Source organism: Arvicola amphibius, chromosome 1 (assembly GCF_903992535.2).
Source record: "Arvicola amphibius chromosome 1, mArvAmp1.2, whole genome shotgun sequence".
NCBI classification, from domain to species: Eukaryota; Metazoa; Chordata; class Mammalia; order Rodentia; family Cricetidae; genus Arvicola; species Arvicola amphibius.
The window spans coordinates 18,747,938-18,760,203 of record NC_052047.1 but is presented as its reverse complement, the minus strand read 5'-3'; the positions used below and the strand labels follow the sequence as shown (position 1 = coordinate 18,760,203).

The window sequence follows — 12,266 nt, the reverse complement described above, 5'->3', positions numbered from 1 at the left end:
AAAATTCAAAAACTGAGCAAACATAGTAAAGATGCATACCAACTCTTAGAACATAATGTTTCAATGATGAGACAAAATCCCCAAATTTTTAGATGCTTGTGCAAATAAAAGTACATGAACCTCTATTTCTTGGCCAAGAAATAAAAGTTTGATAATACCCACATGTGAGAATGTTAATAGTATTATCTTATCTGAACAATGCTACACTCCATATATTAAACAGAATTTGTTATAATTTGAGATTCCATTAGTTTATGACTGACACTAACCTGCAGAACCACTTCAACCAGGGATGCCCCACCACCACAGTCACAATACTTGGCTAGATTCTAGGTGGGTGAACTTGATGTTCCTTCCTGCTCCCCATTTCAGTCTCTCTAAACCAGCCTTCAGACCTGTTGCAGCCTGTCCACCTGAGTAAAACCTCCCAGACCATTTCCAAGTCCTCGGGACTCAGTCTCTTCGTGTAGAGTTCTTCCTCACCACATCTCTCAGCCTCTCCTTCTATCTATTCCTTTGTGACTTCTCACTGAACCAAAGAACTACCAGGGACCCCCACAGTCACCACATTTAACTGTGAATAGGGGACTTTAAAGAAATCAGGCTTAGCTAGGACCCAGAATGGGCAACAGCAACCAAGACAAAAAGATATCTATGCCAAGAATCACTTCAAAAGTCATTAACTTCCTAGATACCAGGACCAAAAAAACAAACCATAACAAAAAGAAAAAAAAAAAGACATGAATAACCAAAACAGTATAGGACAGTATATGCCTCTTTAAGAATCCACCAACCTTATTGTAATAGCCCTAGGAAAAGCATTTGAAGCACAACAAAAGAACTTCAAAATGGCAACAAAGTCCTCAATATAAATAAATAATAAATAAAACTAGATACTCTGAATCTGATAAAGAACATGGAAAATAAGGTTGAACTCATTGGCATAGGAAGACTTTCTGAACAAAACACCAAAAGCATAGGGAGTAAGACTATGGTGATTTAAATGAGAATGGCCCTTAAAGGGTTATTTATTTGAATGTTTGGTTGCCAGTTAGTGAACTGTTCAGAAAGGATTAAAAGATGTGACCTTGTTAGAGGAACTTGTCACTCTGCCTACAGACAATGGATCAGGATGTAAGCCCTTGGCTACTGCTCCAATACAATTCTTGCCTGCCTATTGCCATGCTCTCCAACATAGTGAAAATGGACTATTCCTTTGACACTCTAAGCAAGCCCCCAAATAAATGCTTCCTTTTATAAGTTGCTTTGGTCATGGTGTTTCATCACATCAACAGAAAAATAACTAAGTCAGAGACCAACAATAAATGACTTCTCACGAAACTGAAAAGCTTCTGTATGGCATGGGAAACCATAATTTGAGCACAGCAATAGTCAATAGAATGGGTAAAACTTTATGAATTATGAACCTGATAGAGAGTTCATATATAGAATACATTAAAAAATAAAAAACTGAGCATCAAGAAAACAAATTAACCTAAATTTAAAAATGGAGTATACAACTAAACAGTGCTGTGGGGCAATGATCTTGTGCCCTGTAAAGATTTCTCAGTTGTATTGCTTTAATAAAATGCTAATTGGCACCGGGCGGTGGTGGCGCACACCTTTAATCCCAGCACTCGGGAGGCAGAGGCAGGCGGATCTCTGTGAGTTCGAGGCCAGCCTGGTCTACAAGAGCTAGTTCCAGGACAGGCTTAAAAAAAAAAAAAAAAAAAAAAAAAAAAAAAAAAAAGCTACAGAGAAACCCTGTCTCGAAAAACCAAAAAAAAAGAAAAAAGAAAAAAAATGCTAATTGGCCAGTAGCCAGGCAAGAAGTATAGGTAGAGCAATGAGAACAGGAGAATTCTGGGAAAAGGAAAGACTCAGTCTGCAGGTGTCACCCAGACACTGAGGATGCAAGATAAGAATGCCTCACTGATAAAAGGTACCAAGCCACGTGGCTAACACAGACAAGAATTATAGGTTAATGTAGGCTGTAAGAGTTAATAAGAAGCCTGAGCTAATAGGCCAACTAGTTTATAATTAATGTAGACCTCTGTGTGTTTCTTTGGGCCAAACAGCTGTGGGACGGGGAGGAACAGAAACCTCTGTCAACAAAACAGAGTTCTCAAAAGATAAAACACAAATAGCTGAGAAATACTTTTAAAAAGGTCAAAATCCTTAACAATCAAGGAAGTATAAATTATAATGACCTTGAGATTTCATAATACACTATGAAATGCTGAGATCTAAACAAGTAATACTAATCTGGATGTATTTTCCCTGTTAAAAAAAATTAAGTTATAGAGAGATTCAATAATACCATTTTCTTCAATGGAAATAGTGTAAGAATAAATTATTTACCTAATTTGTGATGTATATTACTATCTGGTAGTACATTAGAACTTCTTCTTACGTCTGAAAAATACAAAAGATAGTATTATAAACAATACAACAATGCCTGCTAATTCTATATTGACTTAAAGTGCTATCTGATCAACTTGTACTAAGTATTATAAATAAGATTTAAAGCTGAAAATGTAATTTATACTTTCTCTTTTTATTTAAAAACAAGACAAACTAAGGAAAAAACAGTATAAAATCTCTTTACTCTTTGATACAATAAACATATTTAAAGAGCACAACCATTAAAATTAACCAAAAAAATGAATGTTATCTATTATCCATGAATGGCAAATAAGCCACTAGCAAATAAAAAGGCGTGGCATAATGGTGAGTAAATAACTTCAATAATGTTACCTACAATCACCCACAACTTTCTTCTTAAAGTTCTAATAGTAAATTCACTCCCAGGTTCTCAATTTAGCAACATTCTAAAACAACAAAAGATTTTTTTTGTCATCGATTTTTTTCCACATTGTATACACATGTGATCTTTATTAAGAAATAGAATCACAATATTGTATGGGGCCCAAACTGGTGAGTCCATCTAGTCTGCTCTGCACATTCACTCCCAATCCTCAGATCTATCCATAATCCTAGATTCAGTGCCCAGGCCTAATTTTCTGAGCCCCCAATCTCAGCTCCATGCTCTCTTCAATCTCCAGGCTTGGGCCAGGATGCACATTCTGTGTCTGTATACTATCCCAGCATCCTCTGTTTCCCTAATACTTCAGTTCACCCGTACCATATCCAACACTCACATGCTGTGCTTTGTCTTAGCCTACTGTGTCCATATCAGATGTAAAACTAATGAAAAAAGTCCATGTGCCCACATTTTATCACAAAAGAAAAATATTAAAAATCAAAGCAGTATGTTCCCTCTAAATCCACCAACCCATAGAAGTTCTCAAAAGAAAATTACTGAAATGAACTCCAGGATACCTCGTTCAAGAACTACCATAAACTTTTTTTTAGAATTCATTTTTTAAAGAATTCAAGAGAGATTAAAAACACCCCAGAATTCAAAATTCAATAAAGAGATGTATATTGAAGAAAACTCAAGATGAAACAAAAATGAATAGAAGAGAAAAAAGAAAAACCTTAATAATCCAACAAGAAAACTAAGGAGAATATCAGGACTCAAAGATAAAGCAGAAGAATAAGACCACACAAAAAATTAAAATTAAAAAAAAACTATAAGGGGCTGGAGAGATGGCTCAGTGGTTAAGAGCATTGCCTGCTCTTCCAAAGGTCCTGAGTTCAATTCCCAGCAACCACATGGTGGCTCACAACCATCTGTAATGAGGTCTGGTGCCCTCTTCTGGACTACAGGCATACATGCAGACAGAAATTGTATACATAATAAAATAAATAAATATTAAAAAAAACTATAAGAATGCAACTTGTAGAAACCATGGAACACTCTGAAAAGACAAGTCATAGACAGAGATGAGGAGCAAGAATCCCAAGTCAATGGAATAGACCAGGATCTTTATCAAGATAATAAAATGAAATGTCTCCAAATTAAGGAACACATACCCATACGGATACATAGTTAAAACACTAAGTATGCAGAACAAAGAAAGAATATTTAAAGCCATGTGAGGAAAAAAACACTTGACATAAAGAAAACTAGAAGTTCTAAGAGATGATGGGTGACAACCTAGACTACAGTACCCAACAAAACTATCAATTCTAGTAGAAAAAAATACTACATAATATAAAAAGGCTAAAAAAATTCATGTCTACCAAACCAGCTCTAAAGAGAATACTGGAAGCAACAACACTTCTATTTTTTTTTTTTTTGGTTTCTTCGAGACAGGTTTCTCTGTAGCTTTCGAACCTGTCCTGGACTAGCTCTTGTAGACCAGGTTGGCCTCAAACTCACAGATATCCGCCTGCCTCTGCCTCCTGAGTGCTGGAATTAAAAGCGTGTGCCATCACTGTCCGGCCAACACTTCTATTTCTAAACAGAAAAATACAAGAGACTATAGAAAAAAAAAAAAAAATATATATATATATATATATATATATATATATATATATATAAGACTATAGAAAAAACCAAAACAAATGGAACTATAATTAGTGAAATAAAAGCACAACTAAAAACACAAACGGAGAAGAAGAAAAAGAAGAATGTAATCAATACAAACCATTAAATACTTATGGTCTCCACTCTACAATCAAAAGACAGATCGGCTGACTGAATCAAAACACAAAATTCATCTTTCTGCTTGCTACATAAAACTTGACTTATCTTTAAAGATAGGCACCCTTGATAGTGAGTAAGTGAAAAAAAGTATTCCAATCAAATCCAACCAGAAAGCAAGAAAGTCTTGCTAACCTACTATTTGATTAAATAGGCTTCAAGCTAAAACTAATCAGAATAAGGAAAAATGCATCATTCTAATCAAGTGAAGAATTAATCAAAAGACATCTCTATCCTAAACACACATGCACCAAACTCTGGTGTGTGCAATTTCATAAAAGTGAACTACTGACACGAAAAAAAAAATCAAATTAACATCAACTTATTAATACTATGCGATTTCAATATCCTACTTTCTGCAATGGACAGGTAATCTGAACAAAACATAAACAGAGAAATATCAGAATTAACTGACCACTGAACTTAACAGATATCTTCAGATTATTCTATCCAAACACAAAGAATATATATCTACTCAGCAGCACATGTAAAGTTCTCTAAAAGAGATATTCTGAAGAATTCTTACAAATTCAGAAAGACTGAAATAACTCTGTAGAGCCTATCTGACCATGATAAGACAATAATACTTAAAACAACAAACAAATCTCCAGTAAGGATACAAACTCATGGCGAATAAAAAACTCATAACTGAATGATTAATGAGTCAAAGAAGAAATCTAGAAAGAAGGGGAAAAACTTCCTGGAACTAAATGAAAATGAAAGCATAACATAATAAAACTCCTGGGACATGAGGGAAATGTGTAAGTGCTTACATTTTGAAATAAAAAAGAGCACAAATAGCTGAATAATGCAACTCAAAAAGATAAACCAGAACAAATCAAATCAAAACCCAGTCTATGGAAAAAAAAAAAAAAAAAAAAAAAAAAAAAAAAAAAAAAAAAAAAAAAAAAAAAAAAACCAATGTCAATTAAAGCAGAAATCAATGAAATAGAAGCAAAGAAAAGAATACAAAGAATTAACAAATGTAGGAGCTGGATCTCTGGGGAGATAAGATTGGCAGACCCTTGATCCAACTAGCCAAAAGACAGGATGCAAATTAACAGAATCAGAAATAAACAGAGAAACATTATATCAGATACCAGAGAAATTAAGAATAAGTGAATACTTTAAAAATACTCCACTAAGTTGGAAAATCTAAAAGAAATGAACAAATTTCTAGATTTATCCAAATTACAAAAGGGGAGGGAATTATGTAATTATATTTCAACTTTTTTAAGTGCCCCCCCCCCCAAAAAGCCTCAGCAACAGTTTCATTTCCTTCTTGAATTTCTGCTGGCCAGAGTGACTTGCTATACTAATTAAACACACAAAAATTACTTTCTGAGACTAATGTTATTACATCCAAAATCCTAACAAGATTTGCAAATTTCACTAGGGGTCAAACTTTGAGGAAGACAATAATGCTACCAACTACCCTAGATTGCCACGCTTTCAGGAAACCCAAGACAGCCACATGAATAGGCAGTGCAGGAAGATTCTGAGACAGCTCAGTGTTCTGTCTATTTGAGATGGGTGCCAAATACAGAAATGAGGAACTCATTTTGAAGATATAGTTCAATTAAACTTCAGAAATTGCAGGTAAATACCTTGTATCTAACTATCATATCATAAACGTATCCTCCAAAGAACTGCATAGACAAATTGCCAGAACCATGTAAAATAAATCAATAGCTGTATTACGCTGAGTTTTTTGTTGTTGTTGTTTTTTTTGTTTTTTGTTTTTTGTTTTTTTTACGGTTGGGGAGGTCATAGATCCTAGTGTGTAGCCTGCTATTGTTATTTTTTCTTTTTTTATTATTATTATGCTAATGAGTTTTAAGATAGCAATGAAGCAATAAGGTTAGAATAGTTCATGTTCATGGGCTACTTATATTGACTATATATATTTTTTTTCCTGAAAAGTTGGTTCAAGCTTTGAGAAAACAAAATATTGTTTAAAATCTACTAAATAAAACATAGAATTGTTAATTTGGAAAAAACTCTAGTGTCTATAAAGCTGAATTGCCCTGTACTAAATAAATCTGTGGAGATCAAAAGAAGATGAGTGTTTGCTCAGGCCTGAGAGGAAGAGAAGAGAAGGTGGCTGGTGAAGGATACAGCACTGGGGCAGGGCCGGGGCAATGACAAAATATTCTAAAATTGGCTGCAATGATGACTACATACTTGTAAGCTAATTATGACATGTGAAGTTTACCTCCAAAATCAAGCTGTTATCACCTCCACTCCAATTTACCATGTAATCTGCATGTGAGTAGATGCCTTTATCTTTGCTGAAAAAATTCCCACAGCAGTGGACCTTGAAGGCATCTGGTAGATAGATAACTGAATGCATTGAAAATAATGGGAATGAGGTTTCTTACTGTTTGAGAAGGGGCTTATACAAACAGAAAAGAGAGGTCTGTACTGTGCTGGAACTGGAGGTATTGAGATAAATCTGTGGTTTCTAGATATAAACATAGATAGTTGCTTGCTGGATAGTTTTTGTCAACGTGACACAGGTTAGGGTCATCTGGGAAGAAATCTGAATCAAGAAAATGCCTGCATAGGATTGGTTTGTAGGCAAGTCTGCAGAGCATTCTGATTAATATGGGAGGGCCTCTGCATCAGCTCCTGCCTCCAGATCTTCATCCTGTTTAAATTCCTGTCCTAACTTCCCTCTGGGATGAACTCTGATTGGAACTATATGCTGAAATAGACTATTTCCTCCGCAAGTTGATATTGGTCATGGTGTTTTATCACAGCAGCAAAACCCTAAGTTAGATGGCACTGTATTACATAGAGTCAGTCTCAGAGGATCCCTCCCTCCACCGTGTGTGTGTGTGTGTGTGTTTGTGTGTTCCTATCCTACCCAGAAAAAAAACCCTAGAATCAAAGGTATGTCAATAATAACAACACTTGTCTTGGATTCTAAATGCCATGGCACATCAATAAGAATCAGGGATTTTTTCAAGCAATAATTGATTTCAGAATTAAAAGTACATCTTATGGAAAAGCTTATGTCCCCCAACTCCCAAAAAGGCAATATTCAAAAAATGACAGATTGATGACAAAAAAGGAGCCAGTTAAAATAACAGCCAATGATGAGATCTATACTGTTTAAGTTTTAGAAGAAATGACAGTTAAAAACTATAACACCACAGCAAAAAAATTAAATTTTTTTGAAGGATGATGCATTAAGTTTAAAAATTATCAATTCAGTCTGCTGTTTGTTAGACATTTTCAGTTTTCTAACAAAATGTAAACAAGAGGCTTGGAAGATGGTTCTATGGGTGAAGTACCAGTGGCATAAGCATGAGGATGTGAGCTCAGATTCTCATCACCCACCTAAAAGCTACGCACAGCCGAAGGCATGGGGGGGGGGGGGGCATGGTGCACAGGGGTATCCCCAGACTTTGCCGGCCAACCAGTCTATCAACAACAGCAAGCTTTCAATTTAATAAAAAGAGCCTGTCTCAAAAACAGGCAGAGAGAAACAGAGGGAAATACTCCACCCTCATCCTGATCTGCACATGTGAATTCACAGCTGCTTAGATCACCCACACAGAAGTACACATACAAGAGAGAAGGGAGGGGGTAAGAGTAGGGGGACAGAGGAGAGAAAAGGATGGAAGGGGGCGGGGAGGAGGAAACAGGAGGTTCTGCCTAAGATACATGATCCTACACTGAATATCCAGAACACCCATAGAAATGGAAATAAAAGATACAACAAAAACATTAATAATATAAGAAACAAGGCTGGAAAGATGGCTCAGTGTTTAAAAGCACTATATGCTCTTCCTGAGATCCTGAATTCAATTTGTAGGAGTCATGTGGCAGCTCACAGTCAGCTATAACTACAGTCCCCTGTAATTCCCATGGAATCTGCTGCCCTCTCTCGGATGTGCAGATGTATATGCACACAAAACACTCATATATATATAAAACACATAAACAAATAAATTAAAAAAAAAAACAGCCTGCCGTTCTAGTGCCATAGGACTGCAATTTCACCCACTCCAGAGCCAAAAAGACAGGTTACAGGTGAACAAGGCCAAGACCAGCAGCTTGGTCAGTGACTATTACAGAGTTAGCTCAAGACCTGCCCGGGCAATTTAGCAGGGTACTGTTCCAAAACAGAAAGTGAGAGGAATGGTAAGGACATAGCTCCATGGCAAAGTGCTTGCCCAGCATGCACAAGGCTTTGAATTCATTCCTTAGTAGCATTAAAAAAGAAAAGAAGGGAGGAAGGGAAGGAAGGAGGGAGGGAGGGAGAGAAGGAGGGAGGGAGTGAGAGAGGGAGGAAGAGAGGGAGGAAGGGAGGGAGGGTGGGTGGAAAGGAGGGAATGGAATCAACCCAAAATTCCTAACATTGTTAGATTAAATAAGTAAATAAAATGCATTTAACTGTATCAAGAAAATGTTAGCCAAAGCAGGCTACAGTACATCCAACGGTTCCCACACTGCAGGCACATAACAAGGATTAAATAGAATAAAAGGGGAAGCCAACAACATACTGCTGCAGTGAACACTCTTTTCACCTCTACTAGGGCTTAACACATCTCTAGCCAAAAAGGATACAAATGATCGCAATATTATCAGGCTTACCATGTTCAAATCTATGATTCTGTTTCCTCTGCCTCCCCCTAAATATCTGCTCTTCTTTTTGTCTCCAATTTGGGTAATAACAATGCTATTGTCTCAGATGCTTAGGCCAACAACCTTAAAGTTATTTCTAGCACCATTTATTTCTTATATTCAACCAGTCACCAAGAATTCCTCTTGACTCTGCTTTCCAAAATTTACTATCAATAAAAGAAACAAACAACAAAATCACCCATAACTTCTACCAGCTAATACTAATTGAAATCAATACCAGAATTTATACATACGTGAATTTTATACATAAGTTACAAACACTGAATTTTTGTATTCAAGATAAGAGCTAATAAGGAGCAGAGGCAGACGTACTCCCAGGTCTAGATAATTCCTGGGTAACAGAAAAATCATTATAATTAAGTCTATATTGCTGGGCGGTGGTGGCACATGCCTTTAATCCCAACACTGAGGGAGGCAGAGGCAGGCAGATTTCTGTGAGTTCGAGGTCAGCCTGGTCTACAAGAGTTAGTTCTGGGACAGGCACCAAAGCTACAGAGAAGCCTTGTCTCAGGAAGCTAGAAAGCAAGCAAGCAAGCAAGAAAGAAAGAAAGAAAGGAAGGAAGGAAGGAAGAAAAAGAAAAAAAGGAGAATATATTGCAACGGCCTAGAGAAATAACTCAGGCATTCAGACCATTTATTGCTCCTGCAGAGAACCAGGGCTTGGGACCCAGCACCCATATCATGGGTTACAACTATGACTCCCAGTTCCAGATCTGACATCCTCTTCTCACCTCAAAAGACACCAGTCACATATGTTGTGCACAGACATACATGCAAGCAAAACACTCATAAACGTAAAATAAAGCTAAAACAATCTTAATACTTTAAAATATATACTTTTAAAAGGAACTTATTACAATATTATTATTTAAGGAAACCTATTAAATCCCATCAAAATTGTACTCAGGAGAATTCACTGCTTCATCACCAAATAAAAGGAAAAGAATACAGAAAGATTTAAATTTTAATAAGAAATATATAAAATACATTTAGAGATTAAAAAACAAGTGAATTAGGAACAAAAAGGTAGCATAATTTTATATTCAAGCACAAAAAATGTGTAAAACTCTACTGAGACATAAAGTTTCAAAATTATTTAAAGTCAAGGAAAACACTATAATGAACACAATATAGAGACTACCCACCTTCAGTAATCAACATGTAGTTACTATTACTTTAAATATCTCCTTAGCAGTTTAACAGACATCTATCCATCCGTCTGTCTATCTGTCTGTCTGTCCTATTTACTCTCCCGCAGAGGGTACTGCACACATATGCTATGGCATATGTGTGAAGAGCAGAGAACAATTATAGTAATCAATTCTCTCTGTCTACTACTATGTGGTAGGTTCTAGGGAACTGAACTCAGGTTGTCAGGCTTAGTAACAAGGGCTTTACTAATCTGGACCATTTCAACAAATTTCCAACTATAAAGCAGTAATCTCAGGAGTACATCCACATTTACTATTACTGAAAATTTAAATAAACACAGAATACTTTACTGTATATTCATAGTGCCATAGAAACTAAGATAGTAGAAAAACAGTAACTTACCCGAACTCTCCTGATCCTTTTCATCACCCAAGTCAGAATTATTGCTTCTAGACATTACATGATCCTTGAACCTGGAAGGTCCACTTAAGAACAAAATAAACCAGAAAAGTTGTGCTTTTATAACTATGATCATGTCTTAAAACTGCCATCAGTTTCTTTCTTTCCTATGAAACTAAAAGTGAATCAATAGGTCATCAAGAATGTGTTTCCATGCAGCATGAAGCAAGAACTGTGATTTGATTCCATAGTTGAGTCAAATCTGATAAATACAAATTTATATAAATGACAGAGAGAGAGAGAGAGAGAGAGAGAGAGAGAGAGAGAGACAGAGACAGAGACAGAGACAGAGACAGAGACAGAGACAGAGACAGAGATTGACTAAGTAGCTCAGGCCCTGGGCCTCCTAATGTAGCCTAAACTGGTCTAGAATTTGCAATCCTCCCATCTCAGCCTCTTGAGTGTTTGGATTATAGGCATTATCACCAAGCTCAGCTAGAATATTTAAAGTTAATTCACGGATCATTTATAAATTTAGTCAAGTCCAGTAACAACATCCTTTTGCACAAATAAGAGAAATCAGCAAGCATATCTTAATTTTAAAAGAAATCATCTACAAAAAATGAAATTAAATATGTAGTCCAAAAATCACAGTTGACTCAAGCTATGGTACTCCCAGGTTCCTGTCCTCCTCCAAGTCCTAGTCACAACCCCTCAAGCAGTAAAGAACCCATAGTCCTCCCTTCAAAGGTTAAGGTTTGTCCTCATTTACTAGTCTTGCATTTTTTTTAAGGTTTTAACAGCTCAGAGCTAAAACAAGCAGGTTAATCTTCACTTGTTTAATGTTAGTGGATATTTTATTTTATTTTTGTTTTGTTTTTCGAGACAGGGCTTCTCTGCAGCTTTAGAGCCTGTCCTGGAACTAGCTCTTGTAGACCAGGCTGGTCTCAAACTCACAGAGATCCGCCTGCCTCTGTCTCCCGAGTGCTGGGATTAAAGGCGTGAGCCACCACCGCCCGGCTATTAGTGGATATTTTAATAACAAATTCACAAATTCTGTGACAATCTTCAAAAAATAAAGTCCCATTTCCCTTTTCCTGATTGTGGTCTGGACTTGTGATGACTTGTTTCTAATGAACAGAAAACTATAAATGTGAGTGTAGAACTCCAGAGGGTAAGTAATTGAAAAGGCATTTGATTTCCTTCATGGTCACTATCTTCTCTCAGATCATTTGTTTTGTAGGAAGTCAGCTGCCACATTACAAGAAACGAAGGCCAACTAACAAAAGACAGCAAAGAATTGCAACCTTCAACCAACAGTCATGAGACATAAATAGATCCTCTAGTTGTAGTCAAGTCATCAAAGGGATACAAAAGAAAAAAACACATCCAAGGCCAAAACAGCTCGCTAAGCCTTGCCCAGATTTCTGGCCCCACAGAGAGTCAA

At 36.4% G+C, this 12,266-nt stretch overlaps 1 protein-coding gene across 1 annotated transcript in view; it reads right to left on the bottom strand.

Moving 5' to 3' along the window:
* Cenpc (centromere protein C) overlaps positions 1 to 12,266 on the bottom strand; it is a 46,525-nt gene that overhangs the window by 12,869 nt on the left and 21,390 nt on the right. Inside the window, exons 12-13 of the mRNA XM_038345604.1 lie at positions 10,823 to 10,905; positions 2,362 to 2,415 (exon numbers count right to left, since the gene is read on the bottom strand). Of these exons, the coding sequence (XP_038201532.1) occupies positions 2,362 to 2,415; positions 10,823 to 10,905 (137 nt within the window). The remainder of the gene's footprint in view (positions 1 to 2,361; positions 2,416 to 10,822; positions 10,906 to 12,266) is intronic.